Source organism: Panthera pardus, unplaced genomic scaffold (assembly GCF_024362965.1).
Source record: "Panthera pardus isolate Hobbes unplaced genomic scaffold, ASM2436296v1 HiC_scaffold_2, whole genome shotgun sequence".
NCBI classification, from domain to species: Eukaryota; Metazoa; Chordata; class Mammalia; order Carnivora; family Felidae; genus Panthera; species Panthera pardus.
In genome coordinates this window covers 101,402,569-101,427,409 of record NW_026526765.1, presented here as the reverse complement: position 1 = coordinate 101,427,409, position 24,841 = coordinate 101,402,569, and the positions used below count along the sequence as shown (strand labels likewise).

General features: G+C 37.3%; 1 protein-coding gene across 1 annotated transcript in view; it reads left to right on the top strand.

Moving 5' to 3' along the window:
- TNPO1 (transportin 1) overlaps positions 1–24,841 on the top strand; it is a 96,707-nt gene that overhangs the window by 22,216 nt on the left and 49,650 nt on the right. The window contains exons 2-4 of the mRNA XM_053907274.1: positions 16,979–17,092; positions 19,844–19,919; positions 24,046–24,195. Of these exons, the coding sequence (XP_053763249.1) occupies positions 16,988–17,092; positions 19,844–19,919; positions 24,046–24,195 (331 nt within the window). The 5' untranslated portion in view covers positions 16,979–16,987. The remainder of the gene's footprint in view (positions 1–16,978; positions 17,093–19,843; positions 19,920–24,045; positions 24,196–24,841) is intronic.

The window sequence follows — 24,841 nt, the reverse complement described above, 5'->3', positions numbered from 1 at the left end:
TTGCTATTTTTTTCCATTTGTGAACTATCTCTATAGAATTTGTTTTGTGATATTCTTTTCCTCTCTCTTTTCATACTGCGAAGACTACCTTCAGTCAACTACTTAATTTTTGCCCTTATAAAATTTTTACAGATTGATTACATTCATGTCTGATTTAATATTCAACATTTGAGGGGCGCTGGGGTGGCTTAGTCAGTTAAGCGACCGGCTCTTGATACCAGCTTAAGTCATGATCTCACAGTTCGTGAGTTCGAGCCCTGCATCGGGCTCTGCACTCACAATGCAGATCCTGCTTGGGATTCTTCTTCCCTCTCTCCCCCTCCCCTGCTTGCACTCTCTCTGTCTCTCAAAATAAATAAGTAAATAAACTAGAAAAATATATATTTAGCACTTGATTTCTGATACTTTTATTTCTCCTTCAATATTTCTATTTTGATCTTTACTTCTTTAGACTCTCATTTAAGTGATTCAAGCAGCCCATTTTGTTGCATATTCTTTGATAATACAAAAATAATTTCATCTTTGGCGTGCCTGGCTGCCTCAATTGGTGAAGGATGCAACTCTTGACGTCTGGGTCATAAGTTCAAGCCCCACGTTGGGTGTAGAGATTACTTAAACATAAAATCTTAAAAAAATGTCATCTTCATCTTAATGGGTATTTGGTGGTACAAACTGCTGTCAGTAAATCTGTTTTACTGATAATTTTGGTGGGAGGTAAAGTGAGAAGGGAATGAACATTACCTACTATTGCAGCAGTTTCCATTCTCATTTAATCTTCTCTTCAACCCATTTCACAGAAAACTCAACTGTGGCTAAGAAAGTTAAGCTACTTTCCTAAAAAAGACAATGGGGAGGATTGGGATTTCAACCCCTGTGTGTAGGACTCTGGAACCCATGCTTCCTGAACTCTATCTTCCTGCTTACCAACAATAAATAGTGCAGAACAATATTCAGCATAGGAACAAAAATTGTAAAAATTTATCTCCTCTCATAAATTGTTTCTCCTGTCTCTGACTTCTCACACTTGAAATCTGAATGATATGTGCCCCTGTTACATGTGAGAAAGATTTCAATCTTTCAAGCTAATAATAATCAGCCTACCAACCGCTTTTCTATTTTATTGGCTAAAGGACTCTGACCTTTTTCCACTTCAGCCCTTGCCAGTGAGCATACTGCTATGTTCCTTTTTCTGTTTACACTAGAAAATGTGAAATATTCAATCCACTCATTACCCCATAACGATCAGGGATCGTTCTAGACATGACTGAGAAATTCCTAGGGCCCTGTCACTTGAGAACTTTAGGAGCAATCTAACCACAATGAAACAATATACTTGTAGTTACCATAATGATCTGTAATGGTTGTCCTAATGTGCTCGCTCTAATTTTTCTAAAATTTATCAGCTTAGATTTCTATCAACTGTACAGTCAGTGTCTCACTTTATAAACACATAAAGTAGGGGCACTTGGGTGGCTCAGTCATTTGAGCATCTGACTCTTTGAGTAGGGGAGGGGGTGAAGGGAGAAAGAGAATCTTAAGCAGGCTCCCACTCTGCTTGGAGCCTAACCCAGGGCTCATTCCCACGACCCTGGAATCATGACTCGAGCCAAAATCAAGAGTAAGACGGTCAACTGACTAAGCCACCCAGGCACCCCGAGCAATGTTACTATTTTTATTTACTTATTTATTTTTTAATTTACATCTAAGTTAGCATATGGTGCAACAGTGATTTCAGGAGTAGATTCTTTAATGCCCCTTACCCATTTAGCCCATCCCTCCTCCCAAAACCCCTTCAGTAACCCTCTGTTCTTCATATTTAAGAGTCTCTTAACCAAGCAATGTTATTTTAAAACAAGCTACTCTAGGGGCGCCTGGGTGGCTCAGTCGGTTGGGCGTCCGACTTCAGCTCAGGTCACGATCTCGCGGTCTGTGAGTTTGAGCCCCGCGTCAGGCTCTGAGCTGATGGCTCAGAGCCTGGAGCCTGCTTCCGATCCTGTGTCTCCCTCTCTCTCTGCCCCTCCCTCATTCATGCTCTGTCTCTCTCTGTCTCAAAAATAAATAAACGTTAAAAAAAAATTTTTTTTTAAATAATAAAATAAGACAAGCTACTCTTTTAATTATACTTACATATTTGTGAACCATGAATTAAAGAAACAGTTTAGAGTGGAAGAAACATTGAAATAAGAATAGGAAGGCCTACGTTCCAAACCAAAGTTGTTTTTGGGGGTGGGGGAACAGTGGTAAAACTTATTTCTTACTCTTATTTCTTATTCACTTATTTATTTAAAAAAACTTTTTTTAGGGGCATCTGGGTATCTTAGTCATTTATGTGTCTGACTCTTGGTTTTGGCTCAGGTCATAATCTCACAGTTGTGAGATTGAGCCCCATATCAGGTTCTGCTCTGTGCTGTTAGCACAGATCCTGCTTGGAATTTTCTCTCCCTCTCTGTCTCTCCCCTTTTCACACACTCACTCACTCTCTCTCTCTCAAAATAAATAAACTTAAAAAACATTTTTTTAGCTTTATTGAGATAAAATTGCCATATGACATTGCAGAAATTTAAGATGTACACATGATGATTTATGTATGTAAGATGAAATGATTACCACAGTAAGGTTAGTTAACATATCCATTATGTCATATGGTTGCAATTTATTTTTGTTATTATTATTATTTTGGTGAGAGCTTTTAAGATTTACTCTCTTAATAACTTTCAAATATAATAATACAGTATCGTTAACTGTAATCATTATGGTATACATTACGTCCTGGAACTTGATCAGCTTAGAAGTGGAAGTTTGTATCCTTTGACTATCTTCACTCATTTCCCCTCCCCCCTTTTACTTCTGGTAACCACCAGTTTGCTCTCTGTTTCTGTGAGTTTGGTGGATTTTTTTATTTCTCAATATGTGATACTATTTTTATATATACATATCTATATAGATATATATAGATATATACACACACATTTTATGTATGTATATATATATAAATATACACACACATTTTATGTGTGTGTATATTTATATATATATACATATACACACACACAGACACACACACACACACACACACACACACACACAATGTGTATATACAGTTGACCTTTGAGTAGCATGGAGGTTAGTGGTGCTGACCACTGTGCACTCGCAAATCCACGTATAATTTTCGACTCCCTCAAAACTTAGTTATCAATTGCCTGCTGTTGACCAGAAGCCTTACAGATAACATAAAAAGTTGATTCACATATATTTTATATGTTAACATGTGTTACTTTATTCTTACAATAAAGTAAGCTAGAGGAAAGAAAATGTTATTAAGAAAATACACTTACACAGTACTTGTATCAAACAAATTTTTGCATCTAAGTGGACCCATACAGTTCAAACCCAACATGTTGTTCAAGGGTCCAGTATATATCACATTTCCTTTATCCATTTATCTGTTGATGGACACAAATTTATTTCCATGTCTTGACTATTGTAAATAATGCTGCAGTGAATATGAAGGCACAGATAACTCTTCGACATAGTGATTTTATTTCCTTCTGATAAATACCCAGAAGTGGAATTGCTAGATTATATGATAGTTCTATTTTTAAGTTTTTGAGGAGCCTCCATCCTGTTTTTCCATTCCCATCAATATGAGTTCCCTTTTCTCCACATCCTTACCAGCTCTTGTTATCTCTATTCTTTTTGATAATTGCTATCCTAACAGGTTTGAGGTGTTAATGTTATTGTGGTTTTGGTTTGCATTTGTCTGATGATTAGTGATGTTGGGCATCTTTTCAAGTACCTGTTGGCCATCTGAATATCTTCTTTGGAAAACTGTTTATTCAGGTTCTTTGCCCCCCCTTTTTTTCCCAAATTATTTGGGCTCTTTGCTATTGAGATGTAGGAATTTCTTATATATTTTGGATATTAGCTCCTTATCAGATACATGGTTTGCAAAACTTTCTCCCATTCTGTAGGTTGCCTTTTCATTTTGATGATGGTCTCCTTTGCTGTGCAGAAGCTGTTCAGTTTGATGTAATCCCACTGTTTATTTTTGCTTTTGGTGCTTGAGCTTTTGGTGTCATACCCATGAAATCATTGCCAAGACTAATGCCAAGGGGATTTTTCCCTGTTTTTTTTTTTTTTTAGGAGTTTTTTTTGTTTCAGGTCTTAATGTTCAAGTCTATGTTTAATCCTTTTCGAGTTAATTTTTGAGTGGTGTAAGGTAGGGGTCCACTTTCATTCTTTTGCATGTAAATATCCAGTTTTCCCAACACAAGAGAAGAGACTGTCTTTGCCCCATTGAGTATTCTTGACCACCTTGTCAAATATTACTTGACTGTACATGCATGAGTTTGTTTCTGGGCTCTCTATTCTGTTCCATAAGTCTGTGTGTCCATTTTTATGCCAGTTCCATACTGTTTTGATTGCTGTAGCTTTTTAGTATACTTCGAAATCAGGAAATATGGTAATTTTAGCTTTGTTCTTTCTTAGGATTGCTTTGGCTATTCAAAGTCTTCCGTGATTCCATATAAATTTTAGGATTCATTTTTCTTTTTCTGTAAAAAAAAAAAATGCCATTAGAATCTTGATAGGGATTACATTATCTCTGGATAACTTTGGGTAGTATAACATTTAAATAATATTAATCCTTCCTACCCGTGAACATAGGATATCTTTCCATTTGTTTGTATCTTCTTTAATTTCTTTCATCAGTGTCTTACAGTTTTCTGGTGTACAGATCTTTCACCTCCTTGTTTGAGTTTATTTCCAATTATTTTATTCTTTTTGATGTTGTATATGGGATTATTTCTTCTTTCACATAATTTAGTGTTACTGTATAGAAATGCAACTGGTTTTTGTATGTTCATTTTGTACCCTGCAACTTTACTAAATTAGTTTTTTTATAGAGTCTGTAGGATTTTCTATGTATAAGGTCATGTCATCTGTGAATAGAGACATGTCTGTTTTACTTCTTCCACTCTGATTTGGAGGCCTTTTCTTTTTTGTTGCCTGATTGCTTTGGCTAGGACTTCCAGTACTTCGTTGAATAGGAATGGTGAGAATGGGCACCATTATTTTGTTCCCATTTTAGAGGGAAGGTTGTCAGCCTTTCACCACTGAGTGTGATATTACCTATGGGTTTGTCATACTTGGTCTTTAGTATGTTGAGGTATGTTCCTTATATACTAAATATGTTGAGAATTATCATGAATGGAAATAGAATTTTGTTAAATGTTTTCTCCACATCTCTTGAAATCATATGATTTGTATCTTTCATTCTATTAATATGATATATCACATTGATTGATTTGTGTATGTTGAATTGTTCTTGCATCCCAGAGACTAAACCCACTTGATCAAGGTGTATGATTTTTTTAATATGCTGTTGAATTCATTGTGCCAGTGATTTATTGAGAATGTTGCATTTATATTAATGGCCTGTAGTTTTCTTCTAGTGTCCTTATGTGACTTCACTATCAGAGAAATGCCTTATTAAATGAGTTTGGACGTGTTCCCCTCTCTTCAGTTTTTTGTAAGAGTTTGAGAAGAATTGATGTTAATTTTTCTTTAAATGTTTGGTAGAATTCACTAGTGAAACCATCTGGTCCTAAGCTTTTCTTTATTGGGATTTAACTTGATTCAGGCTCCTTATTATTATTGGTCTCTTCAGATTTTCTTTCTTCATGATTCAATTTTGGTAGGTTTTATGTTTCTAAGAATTTATCCATTTCTTCTAGGTTGTCCAATTTGTTGGCGTATAATTGTTCATAGTAGTCTTTTATGATCTGTTGTATTTCTGTAGTATCAGTTGTAATAGCTCCTCTTTGATTTATAATTTATTTGGTTCCTGTCTTTTTTTTCTTGGTCTAGTTAAGGGTTTGTCAATTTTATCTTTCCATAGAATCAACTCTTAGTTTTGTTGATCTTTTCTATTGTTTTCTTAATCTGTATTCCATTTATTTCTACGCTACTCTTTATTATTCTTTCCTTCCTTTTTCTTTGTACTTTGTAGTTCCTTCAAGTGTAAAGTTACGTTGTTTGGTATATTTCTTTTTTTGAGATATATATTTGCCTATGTCTAAACTTTCCTTTTAGAACTGCTTTTGCTGCATTTTCTAATGTTTGGTATGTTGGATTTCCCTTTTCATTTGTCTTAAGATATTTTTTATTTCTCTTTTGCTTCTTTGATCCATTGGTTGTTCAGAAGTGTGTTGTTTAATTTCCATGTACTTGTGAATTTTCCATCTTTCTTCCTGTTACTGATTTCTAATTTCACCATTGTGATCAGAAAAGATACCTGATATAATTTCTATTTCAAATTTATTGAAACTGTTTCATTGTCTAACATATGATCTACTGTACAAAGTGTTATATGTGCTTTTGAGAAGAATATGTATTCTGCCTCTGTTGGATGGAATGTTTGTTAGGTCCATTTGCTTTATAGTGTTGTTCAAGTCCACTGCTTCCTTATTGATTTTCTGTCTGGATGATCTATCCATTGTTGAGAGTGGGATATTACAATCCCCAACTATTATTGTATTGCTGTTTACTTCTCCTTTTAGTTCTGTTAATATTTACATTATATAGGTGCTTTGATAGTGGATGCATAAATATTTACAATTAATGTATAAACTCTTGATTGACTTTTTTATATTACCATAATGAAGTTATTTGTTTAGAGCATTTTTAGTTTAAAATCTGTTGTGTTGGGGTGCCTAGGTGGCTCATTCGGTTAAGCATCCAACTCTTGGTTTTGGCTCAGGTCATGATCCCACGGTTCCAGGAGTTTGAGCCCTGTATCGGGCTCTGCTGATGCCTGCTTGGGATTCTCATTCTCTGCCTCCCTCCCTCTCTTTTTCTCTCTCTCTCAAAATAAAGAAATAAACCTTAAAAAAATAAAAATTAAGAAATAAAATCTATTGTGTCTAAGTACTGCTGCCCTGCTTTATTTTGGTTACCATTTGCTTGAAACACCTTTTTCTATCTCTTCAGTCTCTGTATGTGTGTGTTCTTAAAGCTAAAATAAATCTGTTGTATGCAGCATACTGTTGGATCTTGTTTTTTTAATACATTCTCCCATTTTTTTTGTCTTTTGATTAGAGAATGTAATCCATTTAAAGTAATTACTGATAGGTAAGGACATATTGCTGTCATTTTGATAATTGTTTTTTGACTGGTTTGTAGAGTCTTTGTTTCTTCCTATCTTCTTATGTGAGCTGATGACTTTTTGTAGTAGTATGCTTTAATTCCTTTTTCATAATCTCAGATTTTTCCTCTGTGGTGACCATGAGGCTTACATACAATATCTTATATTTATAACATCCTATTTTAAGCTGATGAAAATGATGTGACCAGAAGTTAAGCATATGGGAAATATTACTGCTATCAGTCTTTTATTTGATTAAAAATAAAAAGTTTAGGGGCACCTGGGTGGCTTAGTCAGTTAAACGTCTAACTTTGGCTCAGGTCATGATCTCACAGTTTTTGAGTTCAAGCCCGTGTTGGGCTCTGCACCGACAGCTCAGAGCCTCGAGGCAGCTTCGGATTCTGTGTCTCCCTCTCTCTCTCTGCCCCTCCCCTGCTTGTGCGCTCTCTCTCTCTCTCAAAAATAATAAACCTTTTTTTTTTTTTTTAACGTTTATTTATTTTTGAGACAGAGAGAGACAGAGAGAGACAGAGCATGAATGGGGGAGGGTCAGAGAGAGAGGGAGACACAGAATCGGAAGCAGGCTCCAGGCTCTGAGCTGTCAGCACAGAGCCCGACGCGGGGCTCGAACTCATGGACCATGAGATCATGACCTGAGCCGAAGTCGGACGCTTAACCGACCAAGCCACCCAGGCGCCCCCTTTTTTTTTTTTAATAAAAAGTTTAAACCCTCTGGGCCACCTGGCTTGCTCAGTTGGAAGAGTATGCAACTCTTGATCTCAGGATCATGAGCTCGAGCCCCATGTTGGGTGTAGAGATTACTTAATTAAATAAAACTTGAAAGAAAAAAAGAAAAGTTTAAACCCTGAAAAGGAAGGTGCAGTTATCACACTTGCACTGAAGAAAGTAAACACTAATCAAGAGAGTTGTTGAATTTTGGTGATGCTTAAAATAGAGAGGAGAAGAGAAATCTACCCAGGAATTGTGTTAATGGTTAGTCACATACTCTTGAAAGTAGCAGAAAGAGAATAATATGACAGACAGCATGGTTCAGTGCACAGGCTCTGGAGTCAGGTACATCTGGGCTTGGGTCCTGCCTTTGTTCATTGTGACCTCTGTGACCTCGAACACTTGATTTAAGCCTGTTCTTCTTCTGTAAAATGGAGATGATAATAGTCCCTATTCATGAAATTAAATGAGATCATGCATTTAAGGCACTTAGTAAATAACTGGCATATAGAAGTGCTCCATAAATGATAACAGGGTTGCTGTTATTGCTAGGCACAGTACAGATTTTGAAAATACACAGATTTGGTTTTGAGTGCCTATATCTGCCACATATTGGCCAGGCAAGTACTTAACCTCTCCCAACCTCGGTTAATATAAAATGGAGTTAGTATCTACCTCATAGTGCTGCTGTGCATATTAAATGAGCAGAAGTATATAGGAAGTACCTAGTTGTAGATTGGATTGGGTTTTGGGATCAAGTTTTCCTTATTACCACCTGCTTACTGTGATACTAGACTTTTTTTTTTTAATATTTGTAAACTTTAGCATTTGAGTCAGATGTCTAGTCGTCTTTAAAGGTCTTCTTGAGGGGCGCCTGGGTGGCTCAGTTGTTTGAGCATTCAACTTTGGCTCAGGTCATGATCTCACGGTTCATGGGTTTGAGCCCCGTGTAGGGCTCTGTGCTGACAGCTCAGAGCCTGGAGCCTGCTTCATAATCTGTGCCTCCCTCCCTCTCTCTCTCTCTCTCTCTCTCTGCCCCTCCCCTGCTTGCGCGTGCTCGCTTGCTCATGCGCATGTGCGCGCGCGCGCGCTCTCTCTCTCTCTCTCTCTCTCTCTCTCTCAAATGTAAATTAACATTTAAAAAAATGAATAAAGGTCTTGAAAGGGCACTCTAAGAATATATTTAAGTTTTCCTTAGTGCCCATTTTCCATTGTCCTTTGTTATTTCTTATTAATCTTTTCAGTTTTTAGATGACAATACTTTGTGCTTGAGGATTATAATTTTAACTTTTTTTTTTTTAAAGATTTTTTTCTGGTTTATTTTTAAGAGAGAGAGAGAGAACACAACCAGGGGAGGGGCAGAGAGAGAGACAGAATCTGAAGCAGGCTCCAGGCTCTGAGCTGTCAGCACACAGCCTGACATGGGGCTCAAACTCACTAACCATGAGATTATGACCTGAGCCGAAGTTGGACACTTAATCGACTGAGCCACCAGGTGCCCCAATATAATTTTCCCTTCTTAGCATAATTCTTCAGAGTGGTAAACTAGATCATTCACCCTAATCAATCAATCAAGGATGATTTAAAACCAGCTCAATGCCTTCCACCTTGTAACAGAAGAGGGTCCATAAGCTGTGGTCCCTACCCTTCCATCTGTTTGAGCTCCTTTCTAGTAGCTAGGGCTGAACAGTTGGGTTTTGCTTTTTCCGCTTTTCTTTCTTGAGACTTAATCTCTGATTACTTTATAAATCTCTTAAAGGACTTTCTAGTTTCACTGATAGCTATAATTTAACAAGCCTGTTGACATTTTGATTCTTTGACATTAAAAGGCTTCATTTTTTAAGTTATTATTAATCGACTGCCTTTAGACTTTGTCTTTTTTCCTTTCATACCTGAGCTTTGATTCAATTTCTCATAAAAGTTTTATTAAGTAACTTTAAAAGAAATAGGAGGATCTTTTTCGCCTTTTGGATTATCTCTGATTTTTTTCTTCCTTGTTCATCCTAGCATCTTTTTGTAAAAAGACAGTGTAAGAGACATTTTCTTTGGAAGTCTACAAATCTGATTCACATTCAGCAAATAACTTAAGCTGTATTTTGTTTTATTTGTTGGTCAAATGAAGATAATACTTGCCAACTAGTTCCTGTAAAGGGATGTTCTAAAGATTAGATTTAGGATGTTTTGAACTCACGTACTCAGTGCTATTGAAATATCTCATTTTTATTATATGTTCGTAATATACATACTGCTATATTTACTGTTTTATTTATTTTACAATAGTGAAATAGGATTTTTTAAATTTGTTTTGAGTGAGAGAGTGTGGGGGAGAGGGAGAGAGGGAGGGAGAAAGAATCCCAAGCAGTTTCCATGCTGTCATTGTGGAGCTCATCATAGGGTTCGATCCCACGAGCTGTGAGATCATAACCTGAGCCAAAACCAAGAGTCAGATGCCTAACAGACTGATTAACCCAGGTGTCCCAGTGAAATGTGATTTAAAATTTTGTCTTTTACCTCACTACAAAGGTATCAAATACTTGTCATTCTTTTAGAATACAAATGGTTCTATTTATGGTTAGTTTCCTAGTTTACAGAAATTGATGGGTTTTTTTAGAAAGACAGTAATATCAGGTGCTTAGAGACTGGACTCTAGAGCTAGATTAGTTGGGTTTGAATGAGGGATTCATTTATTATGTAAGTAACCTTGGGCAAGTAACTTCTGTGTGCCTCAATTTACTGATCTGCAAAATATAGGTAATATTAATACATGATAAAGTTCTGAGGAATAAATTAGTTGGCATATGTAAGTGCTTAGGGCACTGCCTAGTACTCAAAAACATTAGCTGTTGCTATTATTGACAAAATAATAGATGTATTTATGCCTTTACTATTTAGCCAGATTTTTTGGTAGTATTTTTGGTAGTGAAATATGGCAGACTTTCCCCTAACAAACTGGAACTCCATTTTAAATGCAGATTGGACAGTTAGGTCTTCTGTGGCTCCTGCCCCTTCCAGGGATTTCCCACATAGCAGTCTGATGGGTTTTATACATAAGTTATTTTTGGTCTGAAAATATTATGCTTACTGTGAAAATAAACAATCCTGAACAGCAGAAGATTAACCTCTCCTTCCTCATTTCTACTTCCTAGGAAGAGTAATTATTTTCCATATTTTTATTTGGTTTTGCCATCTATTAATTTATAACCCCCCTCACAAGCTCTCTATTAGCTTCAGGATGAATTCCAACTCTTACCTTGGTCTGTGAGGTCCTCCTAGCCCCTGCCCTCCTCTCATTTTTACTTTTTGGTAATTCCTGTTAGATTCTCAGGTAAAAAGTCACTTCCTCAAGGAGGTTCAGCTTAATGTCCCCACAGCCCCTATACTTTCTCTACCATAGTGCTGTCCGGTGGGGCAAGGGGGAGGGGTCCTAGAATTTGGGAGGTGCTTTTGGTATTTAGTGGGTAGGGCAGAGAGATTTTTAGATGTTCATCATTAAGAATTGTCTTAAACCCTAAACGACTTTTGAATGCTCCACTACATAGTCACATAGGGGAAAAAAATACCAGCCTAAAACCTCATATAATTTTACATATGCACGTGGAATTTTTTGCAGGATTTTAATTAAATATTGAGGTTTCTGGGAATAAAACTTTTATTACTGAAGGAAGAGTATACCTTGTTTTGTTTGGAATTGTTCACTATTTGGGGAAATCATGTCAATGTTAGCAACATTTACCACATTCATAGTAATTCATCATGTCGGTGGAAACATCTGGCTACTCAGTAAATATTTTTTTGAATGTAATTGAAATTAGGAGGAAAAAAAGCTCTGAACCAAAGGGGGGTAAAGCGCTTTTCTCTTTCCTGGCAGAATATATTTGTGTTCCTCTCTCTTCCTATTGTACTTTATTCATATGCTGCATTCATAGACCACACATCTGTCTCTCTCACTAAATGAGAGCGTGGGGGAGCAAGAACAATATTTTACTTACTTTTGAATCTTCATTGCTCATTGAGCACATGGTAGTTACTCACCTTAATATTCAGTTGAATTAATGGCAACAGCAATAGTATTTGTTCAACAAATATTTATTGACTCAGACTCTTCTGGGCAAAGAGGGCAAAAACACGCTGTCCCTCTTCTCAAGGAACACATGATCTATTGCTAAGACAGCCCTGGAAATAATTATAATATGATAGTTTCTGAAATGGAAATAGCTATATAAACTTTGGATCTCTAATGAAAAAAACCACTTAAGTCTTGTTCGGGAGGTCCTAGAATAATATCATGGAAGAGAAATAGTATCCAGTATCAAGCATAGTGCCAAGGAAGACGCTCAGTAGATATTTAGGAATTGAATAGATGAGCATAGCTCTGAAGAATGAGAAGGAGTTTGCCAAATGGCCAAATGTAAAGAGGACGTTCCAGTCAGGAAATCCCTATTCAAAGGCTCAGAGGTATGAGAGGCTCAGTTGGTGTTGGTGGAGCGTAAAGTTTGAGGTTAAGTCATAAGAGATAAAGCTGTCTGTAGAGGTGATGGACCAGATCATGAAACCAGATCCATTCAAAAGAAGTTAGATTTTATCTTGCAGGCAGTAGAACACCTTTGGTGTGACAATTAAAACTGCTATATTTCAAATCATACCATATGCCAGGCAGGTACATACAGTCCTATCACAGAGTTGATATATTCTCATTTTAGAGTTGACAAACTAAAGCTCAGAGAGATTAATTAACTTGTCCAGGTTTTTACAGCTACTAAATGGAAGAACTAGGATTTAAACTTAGGTTGGTTGAGTCCAGACTTCCCATCTGCTTTTTAAACTATAGTTTACAGCCCCTCCAGCAGAGAAGAAACTAGATTTATTATTACTTTTTTCAACCAGTCTCTTTACCTCGCATGATTCTCAACTCTAGCAAATTCAAAATTTTTTAAAAAATTCTTTTATGTTTATTTAGTTTTTGAGAGAGACAGAGCACGAGTGGTGGAGGGGCAGAGAGAGGGGGAGACACAGAATCGGAAACAGGGTCCAGGCTCTGAGCTGTCAGCACAGAGCCTGACACAGGGCTCGAACTCAAAGACAGAAGACTATGACCTGAGCTGATGTCGGATGCTCAACTGACTGAGCCACCCAAGCACCCTGCAAATTCAAAATTTTTATGTACATTTAAGTTCTTAACAGTTTGGGACTCTTTGGTTTTCTGAAGACCCCAAATAGTATCTTACAGTAACTTAGTATTCTTAGTAACTTTGTATTCTGGTCCATCTTCTGTCTAGCTAGTTCAGATAACTGTCTTGGCTAATGAAATGCCTTTGGTTGGGGGTGGGGGGGGCGGTTTCACCATGGAATGTTGTGGACTAATCAGCATGATTTGCATACTCTAAAAGAGAAACATTTGAAGTATTACTTCCCTTTTTTGAAACAGTTATATCCCAGTCTTCAACATGCAAATAGAATAGTAATTACTTCAGGAAAATCCAGTGTTCATCTTGATATTGTTTATTACAGATGTAGTTTACTATTTAAATAAATGATTTCTGCCTCAGAATTCTGGTGTCCTTGGTTAGCTTAAAGTACTTTAGACGTTACCTAAATAACCCTGCGATCCCTCTGGCTACCCTAGCAGAAGACTCTTGCTAATTTTAACGTTTATTTATTCTTGAGACAGAGAGAGACAGAGCATGAACGGGGGAGGGTCAGAGAGAGGGAGACACAGAATCTGAAACAGGCTCCAGGCTCTGAGCTGTCAGCACAGAGCCCGACGCGGGGCTCGAACTCTTGGACCGTGAGATCATGACCTGAGCCGAAGTCTGCCGCTCAACCGACTGAGCCACCCAGGCGCCCCAGACTCTTGCTAATTTTAATGGCTATTAAAATGTGTAAGTTCTGCAGATACAGGTGGTGATTGTTGCCCAACAATGAGAATGTACTTATCGCCATTAAACTGTATATTTAAAATGGTTAAAACACCACATTTTATGTTACATGTTTATTTTACCACAGTAACAAAAATGTGGTATAGAAGTTCAAAATACTTGTTTCCAATAATTTGATTAAGTTGTGAGGGAACAGTTTCTCTTCATTATACCTATCCCATCCTCATGGGTGGATCAAATTAAATGTTTTAAATACTAAACTGTTTGAGAAGAAAAAGAATTCTACTTATTTGGGTGCAGGAATAAAGATGGAAGCATGATAATGATCTTATGGGGGCTCTTATCCTCAGGATGGATGTAATGAAGATGCCTTTCCAACCTGGCTGCTATTGGCCCTGACTTCACTTTATTCAAAAGGGCAGCTAGGGAGTTAAGTAGGCTATCCAAATGTCACTTCCACTGGTGAGATGTGCATGGTTACAGCTCCCATTTATAACTGAAGTCCAAATTTTTAGGTTCCCTCCCTTTAACTTTCCCCTGCCCCCTACCCTAATATTAGTAGCAATTAAGTTTTCACCCATTAGATTCACAAAAATGAAAAGAATGTGCTGGTGGAGATGTGGGAAACATTCGTATTCTTTGTGAGTGTGAATTGCATAACTGTTTTTAGAAAGTAATGTGGTAATAACTGTTAGAAATTTTTAAATGCGCATACTTTTGGCCTAATAATCCCACTGGGGTGCCACTACTGTGTAGAGACATTAATACAAGAATGTTTTTTTGTGTGTTCAAAACAAACAAAAAAAAGCATCAGCATCCTGGAAGCCAATCAAGAAGTGGTTGAACAAATTATGATCTATTCATTCTAAATACCTATGTGCATCTATTAAAAAGTGCCTTAAATATATATATATATAGGCCTGGAATGATGGTATATTATGTGTTTAAAAGTTGTAGCATTAATAAAGTGTAGTATGTAGTATGCTTTTAAAACAAAACCAGAATGATGGGAGCGCCTGGGTGGCTCAGTGGGTTAAGCTTCCGACTTCTGCTCACGTCATGATCTCCCAGTCCGTGAGTTCAAGCCCTGCATCCAGCTCTGTGCTGACAGCTCAGAACCTGGAGCCTACTTTGGATTCTGTGTCCCCGTCTCTCTCTGCCCCTCCCCTGCTCTCACTCTGTCTTTCTCTCTCAAAAATAAATAAATGTTAAAAAAAATTAAAAAACAAAACCAGAACTATATGCATGTTTGAGAATACAGAAAGGTGTAGCAGGATTAATATCATACTTAATACTGATTCTGTCGTGGACATAAGCTTGGAGGTAGGATTGAACTAACTTTATGTGTACAACCATATTGTTTGATTTCTTGTCATTTTTGTAATTGTTAACAAGTTTCTGAAGTAAAAAGAAGAGGGAAGGAGAGATTTGTATGATAGAAATTATAATAGGAATTACTTTGGATGACTTGGGATGGGTACAATGGAAACCTTGGTACTGGTAATGATCATAATGTATTTTGATGTGAGCATTGGTTACACAGGTGTCTTCAGTTTGTAAAACTCCCATTTAGTTGTATGCCTATGATTTGTACAGGTTATGTGTATTTGAAAGTGTATTAAAATTGTGGCACAGCAATACAAGGGAGTACTATCATGTTTTTAAAAAATACTTTCAATAAATATTTAATATATGAAGTTGGGCAAGAAACAGCAATCCCATTATAAAATATAAAGTACATATAAGCACACAGAATAAAGACTGGAATAAAAACATTATAATATTAATAGATATGTTTAGATGATCGTTGTGGCGGGGGGGGGAGGTTTGTTTTAAGTAAGAACAGTTTTTTGCATTGGGTCATTTAGGAAGTCCATAGGAGATGGTGAGCAAGCCACATTACAGGATATTAACCAGAAAATAAGGGTGAAGGGGAGAGGAAAGGTTTAAAAAGAAAGGAAAAAAAGGAAGAAGGAAAGAAAAACAGTGCTAACTAGAGACCTACAGTAAGGTCAGGTAATTTTAACCCCTACTAGGGAGGGAGTAATTTCAGTTGTCAACCATCATGTAGTAGTAAAGCCTTATGAAAAATTCAGCATACTCAGTTTGATTTTTACAAATAATTTATGCTTGATACTTTTTTGTTTTTGTCTAAGCATTTAGTTTTAATGAAACTGTGTCACTGATATAATAGTTTCAACTGATTGTAGCAAATGCAACTCTTAGTAGCTTAAGAAACCTATACTCTGCCCAGTCTTTGCTAATTAACTGTGGTAATTTTGCTCAGACCTTTTTGATCCCTAATTGGCACATGGGGTCAAATATACGTCCCCAGGTTGGCTAGAGAATCAAATGAGAAAATGTATGTGAGAACACTTTAATAGAATTAAACACCATCCACTTATAAAATTACGTTACTTGTCTTGTTTTTCCTTCATCCCAACCAAAGCCCTTAGTTGTGAAATGTGGTTATTTGAGATGTAATTTATTTCAGTTAAGAGTTCAAAAGTTTAAGTTTATAAAAGAATGCAGTTTTTTCAATCACGTGCAAATGTAAATGCAGTATTTGGTGTTTATCAAGATGTGGGTTGTGATTGCAATACATTTTTAATATTTTAGACTAAATATTAGTGCCAGTTATATCGAGTTGAAATGTAAGCATTTTTATTTTTTCTAAGTATTGTTGAATTGTCGGGGGAATTACCAGGCTTTTCCCTCTATTTCAGTCATTTTCCATTATTCACCATGTTAATTTAAAATAACTAATACCCCATATCAGATCTCTTCAGGTGTTTCCCCGGGGTTTTGATAAGGACTCGACTTCTGATTAGTCCTTAAATCAGTAATAAACTGTACGGAACTCTAGTTAGGTTGGGTTGGAGAAAAATGCGTGGCACTAGGACCCAGGGGGCTCCCGTGAGCGGATCTAGGGGCCAGATTGCAAATTCGCGGTGACTCAGTCTGGTCGGCTCCTTGCGCTCGGCGGCCGCGGCGGCAGCAGCAGCAGCAGCACCAGCAGACGTTGGCGGCCGAGCTGCTAGGATCAGTTCCCCCGGGTTTCGCCGTCCGAGACTTCTTTCGGGGCACCCCAAGCAGGTCCGAGGCGTGTGGGGAGCAGAGGGGTCGTTCTGGCGGGGAAAAGGGGGTTGCTCGGCGCGGGAAGCCCTCGGGCCTGTGCACGGGGAGTAACATTTGCTCCGTCTCTTCCTGTGTCTGGCTTTATTTGCAGCAAACCAAGATGGAGTATGAGTGGAAACCTGACGAGCAAGGGCTTCAGCAAATCCTGCAGCTGCTGAAGGAGTCCCAATCCCCAGACACCACCATCCAGAGAACCGTGCAACAAGTATCCTTTCCGAGGCCTTGCCGACGCCCGCGCAGCTCGCCCCGCGCGGGGCCCGCTCCCGGCGGCCGGGTGGCTCCCGCCGCCCCTCCCCCTCCTCCCGCTCCCCGGATCCCTCCGCCCTCCGTCCGCCTGCCCGCCCGCGGGGAGAGGCCCGTCCGCCGCCGCAGCTCTTGCCCGGCGCCTCGCGCACGCGGCCCTCGAGCCCGGGTCCGGGGTGTTGCCGCGGCCGCCGGCTTCCGGCCCGCGGGAGGCGGGGGCTCCCGGCCGCCGCCCGCGATCGCTACATGTGCGCCCGCCCGGCCGCCACGTCCCCGCCCGCCCACCGCTGACCTGCCCATGGGGCGGAGAGCGGCGCAGGCGGGCGAGGCCCGGGTGCGTTGCAGACCCCGGCCCCCCGGCTCCACACAATGCGCCCCGCGCCGAGGGGGCAGCGGGTCGGGCGAGAGTCCGGGTGGAGTACTCTGCGTGCCAGACGGGACTCGCCGGCCGAGCGTCCGACCAGAAATGGGGTGGAGCTGGCGCGGGGTTTAAACTGCCGCCGCATTGGGCCTGGGGTTTTTTCAGGGCCCTTGCCCTAAAAGTTCTGGAGACCTACAAGTAGGGGGTCCCAGGCCTCACCCCAGGGCTGCTCGTGCTCACACCTGTTGCAGGCTTCCTGGCTCCCGAGTGAAATAGTCTCTGTGGCTCAAAAGGTTGACTGCTCAGGTACCCAGTGTTTAAGGAGTTTGCTGGGGTAGCGGTCATGTTGCTGTGATTTTAGAGACCGAAAAGGTTAAAAGCAGCAGCAAAACCTCTGTTGTGTTTTCTATGGTGTCCTGAACTGTGGACAAATAAATATCGGATCATTGGATCCGATAAAGGAGACAAATTTACTCACCCAGTCATAAATAACCTTATCCCTGTTGAGACCAAAGAAGTGAATTCTTTAAACAATTTAAGTCTGCTTTTTTGCAGAAAATCTCTTGATTTTTATTGTTAGTCAACAGCAAAACTAGAATTTGGTAAGTAAGCCCTTTAGGGCTTAAACATAATACACTTGTAAACATGAAATTACATACAATTCCATGAGAAATTCTGTTAAATAAGTGTCGAAGAAGTACTGCATTGCTGTAACTTAAAACCTTTAATAGAGGAGGAAGCACGTAGCTTCTTGGTTAATATAATACTGCTCATTTAAAACCGAAGGGGATGGTGCCAGTACCAAGGGAAGGATAGAGTTTGGGGTGTGTGGGTGCTTGTATCTGAAACCCTGTGGTGGCCCAGTCTTAATTTGTGTTGTTATAGCTATAGGAATGATAGAAGTTGATATTTATTGAATTAATTACGGATATTGTATGACACAGTTATTTCTTAAGGGAGCCAAAGCCATAACCACCTTGTAATTTTTTTCTGTAGCACTATAGATTCCTGTTTTGGTACTTATTTATTAAATACTTTTTATATGCCTGGAACTGTGCTTGGGCTAACCATCAAATTTATAGTTTATTCTGGGTTCCTGGAGCATAGTATGCCTTCTGCAAAAGAAACAAGTTAAATTTCAGTAAGCGAATAGTATTTAAAAATACGTATTGCTTTATATTTTCTAAGTGCCTAATGATGGATGATCTTGTTCCTTTGTGACCTTAGGAAAGCATTTATTTCATTGTTGTTTTTGTATAGGCCTAATTACCTCTTGCAAGACCATTAATAAAATTTGGATAGAAGCTCAAGTAAATTTGGATAGATAGCTCAAGTAAATTTTAGCAGGAAATATTTATGAAAAATTACCACATCAGTATGCTAGTCTTTGCCATTGACTAAAGAAAAACCATTGGTTTTTTTCTTGGTCTAAGAAAGTAGACTTTGGAAATTTTGTAGAGAATGCTTTTGCTAGTTAATCTGACCACTACCTATTGAGGGTATTCTAGTATGTAGTAAATAGCTAATACGGTGTACCTAGAGTTTGTATCAGGGATTTAATTTAAAAATAAATTTAGGTCTGCTGAATAAAAACATTTGAATATTACTGTCTAAGAAAACAATTAGTGTTAAAAAAAATTAGAGGTTAAGAGAGCATGAAGAAAGATATAATAGAGTATCATGTCATTGTTGACTGCCAACAGAATGAAATACCTGCAAATTTATGTCACTAGAAATGTTAGATCTTGGGGAGGGGGCACAATTGTGGAACTGTTGCATTTCAGTAATTTCATACTGACCTTACATAATAAGATTTGATAACAGACTTGTGTGTAAGAGGCATTTTATATTCAGTAGAATGAGTCTAGTAAATGAGTCTAGTAAAAGCATTTTTGATTTCTAAGTTGAAAAGCCATTTTATAAAGTTCTGTCAATGATCTTTAAAGACCTGTTTTCATTTCTTTGCGATGCTTTTCATTTTTGTCATTATTTCTATACGTAAATACCTTTCTGGTTAAGGTTTTTAAAGTTCAAATAAAACATTCTCTTTTGAAATTTTTTTTTTGCTATGTTGAGCATATACCCTGTTCAGAACTTGGCTTATGTTGTATTGAATATAATTGATGTAAAGTATTAAGTTTAATGTTTCAGCCATAAAGCACCAAAGAGATTTAACATAACCATTAGTGCATTCTTGGGATAGTGTATTGATGGTTTTAGTAAGAAAATTTTACTTTCTAAGAAAATGCAATGTTTAAAATATCACAAACGGGATTCCTTATTTTAGATCGAAAATGCTTAATTTCTTCCTTCGATACATTGAGAAGTTTCCTTAACTACTGTTTGTTCTAGAAACTGGAACAACTCAATCAATACCCAGATTTTAACAACTACCTGATTTTTGTTCTTACAAAATTAAAATCTGAAGGTAAGTGAGGTTTGTATTGATAAAACTACTTGGAACTGTCTTCAAGATATATGAAAATATACTGAGAGTTATTAATTTCAAAGGTTTGCGTTTTGTAGTAACCACTGGTTTACAGATGTGGAATGGCAGAGAGATTTAAGAGTCCACTCTAAAGTTTAATTTAGATCCTTAATAAACATTCGATTGTTAATCGGGTGTTTTTATCATAAACTCCTTCATATTTTGTGAATGAAAAGAGTATTACAGAGTCTACTTTGGTATTTTGCTTGAATCCTTGTACATGAATGTCATAACAGATTGAATGCAGGATTTACTCATTAACTGAGTATATGTGGATTCATAGAAAACAATTCAATGTTCATATAACCAAAATGAAAAATCACTTGTCCTGTCGCCCAGAGAGAATTTATTATTATTCTTGATTGATTAATTCTACAGTCTTATATGGCTATTTACTGTTTTAAAATTTAATTAAAATTGGGATCATTCTCTTTATAAACTTTTGTGACTTTTTTAAAACTTCTAACTGTATATATTAAACAATATAATGAAACTTTATTAACTATTCTTTTACAACGATTTTATTTAAAATTTTTTAATGTTTGTTAATTTTTGAGAGAGAGAGTGTGAGCTGGGGAGTGGTAGAGAGGGAGACACAGAATCTGAAGTAGTTTCCAGGCTCTGAGCTGTCAGCACAGAGCCTGACGCGGGTTTCAAACACACCACAAGATCATGACGTAATCCAAAGTTGGACATTTAATTGTGCCACCCAGGCACCCCCAGTCTACAATAATTTTAAACTTAAATTACTTTTGTGGCAATTCAAAGCATGAAAACTAGTTTTATTTTTAAATGATATGGTCATTTTATTGTATATATGTCAGTGTTTCCCACTAGACTTTATTCATTCATTTCTCAAATACTTATTGAGCACCATTTCATTTCCAGGCTCAGGGGCAATGAAAGTGAACAAAAAAATAAGAATTTCTGCCCTCATGGAACTTACATTGTAGTGAGCTGTTTTTTATCGAGTTACCTGAATATTGAAGATTCTCTTCCTGGAACATTGTCAGACACACAAAAGGCGTGAAAATACTTACTATTAAGCAACTGATTGGCCTCTACTTGAAAGCACTATACCCTGTTCAGTGATTAGTGTTTCAGAAGCCATAGTGCAATTATTTAAAAAACAAACGGAAAAAAAACAAAACCGGGCACTTGGACTTGGGAAGTCTTAGACTCTGACACTGATTCTGACACTGATTTTACCTGTCTTACTTTTTCCAGCTATATAATGCCCTGTGTTAGACTGCCAGACTGTCTTGTCTGTAAGGGTTAGGCATCCAAGGCTCTAGTGGGTAAATTGCCTTCATGTGTAGTAAAATCTCCCTAATCTTACAGATTTTAATACTTGTATCAGATTTGATATTTTTATACAGTATAGTAATTTTTTTAGATTAATTTTAAATGTTAATTTTAGGGATTTTAATTTGTGGTTGAGGGATGTAATGGCAACTTTAAACTTTCTAAATCTGGGTTTTAAGAAACTGAAAATTCCTTCAGCATATCTTGAAATTAAGCAACTAATATTCCTAGTTTGATAAATGTACTTGATGCTTTGCTTCTTAATATAGAAATTTATTTTTCCCACATACTAATTTGTAATCAAGTCAGTGTTACTCATTTTTTAAAGAACTTTATATTTAGGAAATGAATTTTTCTAAACTAATTGTTTTACTTGAAAATTTTAAATTTATTTTCACCGGTTCATCTATTCTCTGTCCTGTCCATGTGCACATCCTAAGTTCCACATATTAAAGATGTTTAAAATATTCTTTCTGAAAGCTTTTTTGAGATGTTAAGAATAAATAAGTATTCTTAAAAGCAAACAAACAATTCAAATCACGAGCAGTTGGATATAACTGCCTCCCAATTTATTAGTCACCATTTTTCACAGGACACGATAGAAGCTTAACATTTGTTTAACAGTTAATATTTCTTGTGCCTTATTTATTTGGGACATGAGCTTGCTATATTCCATTTTCTATTTAAAGAAAAACCTGGCATTGGGATCATCCTATTAGTGAAGGAACGTAAATAACATCTTGAAGTGGAAATGCTTATTTAGTAATCTTTTCACCATTTCTCTTGTGAATTTGTTTACACTGAATCATGGAGGAAAATTTTAGATCTGGAAGAGACCTCAGAGATAAGCTCATCTAATTCCCTCGCTTTACAAATCAACAAATTGAGGCCCAGTAAAGTAAAGCCTTAACTTAAAAAAAAAAAAAAAAAGAAATGGATAATCAGTGGCTCTTAATGCATTTAGGAGAGAGGATATTTTTTATGTTAATGAAGATAAATATTTTAATATAGAATGCTTTATATTTTTAATTTTAAATCACTTCTACCTTGTGTTGTGGCCTATTAAAACTCATCTTGTATCATTTATTGTAAGAATGATAGTGTGTATTATAAACAAATAAGTTATTTGAATTAAAACTATCTGAATTATTAAGGGCTAACAAGACAAAAGGGATTATTGCTTGTAGAAGTTAAATATCTGGCTATTCATTTATTATATGGCAGTTTTAAACTTGCAAGTGAATTTAGAAGTGTTTTTGTTTCATTTTAACTTACTCATTGGAATGGGTTGTAATTGAAACCAGAAAGAAGTTACTAGATGGTGACAAAAGCTTTTAGCCTGTGTTACTGTGATGGCCTGAGTGGGGTTTATGAGCAAAGAAATTTTGCTATCCTTTTGCTTCTCCATATGCTTCACCCTTTAATATTTCAGTGCCAATCAGATGATGGCAGCATGCTACAAACTAGAACAAGCTCGTGGTATTTTACTTATTTTTTTTTTTTAATGTTTATTTATTTACTTTGAGAGAGAAGGAATCCCAAGTAGGCTTCGTGCTGCCAGCACAGACCCGACATGGGGCTTGAACTCAGGAACCCTGAGATCATGACTTGAGCCCAAATCAAAGTCGAACACTTAACCCTAAGCCACCCAGGTGACCCATGGGTATTTTATTTTTTTAAATAACGTGTGTAAAACAGTAGTGCTGTAATAGCATATTCTACTCACCACAACTTCATGTCTTCCAGTCCTTTGAGGAGGGTGATACTGCAGAATGCATCAAGTGTAGACTTGAGCCAGACTCGTGAGGTTCATATTTTGACTTCCTCACTTAATAGCCTTGTGTGACTTTGGCAGAGCCCTCAGTTTCTTCATTTGTGCAGTGGGTTAATAATTCCTGTCTCATGGGGTTCTGAGGATTAAAAGCACACTATTTGGAATGCACTTAGCAGTGTTTAGTACCAAATAAGCATTCAGAAGATCCTAACTATTGCTAATGTTGGTGGTGATGTCAGTTGGTAAAGCATCAATTACATTCTACTAGTGTTAAATTTCTTCTTAAAAATTTGTTAACACCCAGCTTTGGACTAAACGTTTTAATGTAAATTGTATTTAACTTCTGGAAATTTTAAAATTGTTTTACCCTTTTTTTTTTTTTTTTTTTTAGCTCAGAGTCAAGTGAAAAACATGATATAAATGAACGTCACTTATTTGTATGTGAAGGTGATCCCATATTTTTTGTCGACTTAATTTTTTTAATAGATATTTTTAGTCACTAATACTTTGAGATCTGTAATTTGATGTTTATATCAGGTCCCAATAAAACTTGTGTGCAGTGGCCCTGTGTAAACTAAATTAACTTTTTAAGTCAGTGGTTCTCAACCAGGTGCAGTTTGGTCCTCCCTTGCCACCCACCCCACCCCAGCAACATTCCAGACATTATCTGGAAACATTTTTGTTACAACTTGGAAAGGTAATACTGGCATCTATGGTCAGGGGTACTGCTCAACGTCATAGGATGCACAGGACAGCACCCGATAAAGAATTATCTCAGCCACAATGTCCATGCCAAGGTTGAGAAACCCTGAACTACAAATCATGGAGCTAGTCTTTTGATAATTATTTATGATACTTTTTTCCTGGTTATAGCAAAATTATTGGAACGTTGCAATCAATTTTTGAGTAGGAGTATTTTAAAAGTTAGCGTCCTTGATACATTTTGAAATGAAAACTACTTTGAAACTCAATAATATTTTATTACAGATGAACCCACAAGATCATTGAGTGGTCTCATTTTGAAGAATAACGTGAAAGCACATTTTCAGAACTTTCCAAATGGTGTAACAGACTTTATTAAGAGTGAATGTTTAAACAATATTGGTGACTCCTCTCCTCTGATTAGAGCCACTGTAGGTAAGTTATACTGTTACAGTATTGCTTATTCTGTTTGTAACTGGGTTGTTTTTTGAGATGATAGGCTGGTTTTTTTCAGCTTTATTTTTTATTTTTTTAAATTTTCTTTTTAAATGTTTATTTTTGAGAGAGCGAGAGAGCGCATGAGCAGGGGAGGGGCAGGGAGAGAGGGAGACACTGAATCTGCAGCAGACTCCAGGCTCCGAGCTGTCAGCACAGAGCCTGACACGGGACTCGAACCCACGAACCGAGAGATCATGACCTGAGCTGAAGTCAGACACTCAACTGACTGAGGCACCCGGGTGCCCCGAGATGATAGACTATTTCTGTAGGAATTTTTGTTACCCATTTCATGTTGAATTGTGAGGGAGGGGGGGAGTTTTTCATTGCCACTTCTAAATGCTTTGGAAGTAATATTATTTATTACAATAAAATCCCTTATTTAGTGAGACCATACTCACTGGTGGTTGGTTTAATCAAAGTGGGTTAAAATGGGGCATTAACAAATGGTGTTAATGTAGGATCACTGCCTTTTGTTTGCGTTCCTTGTTACCTGGCTTCCTTGTGTAATGCATGGAAGCTTTCTTTACACAGAAAGGAAATTTTATTAAAACAACATAAGAATGGGACCTTAAATCTTATTATG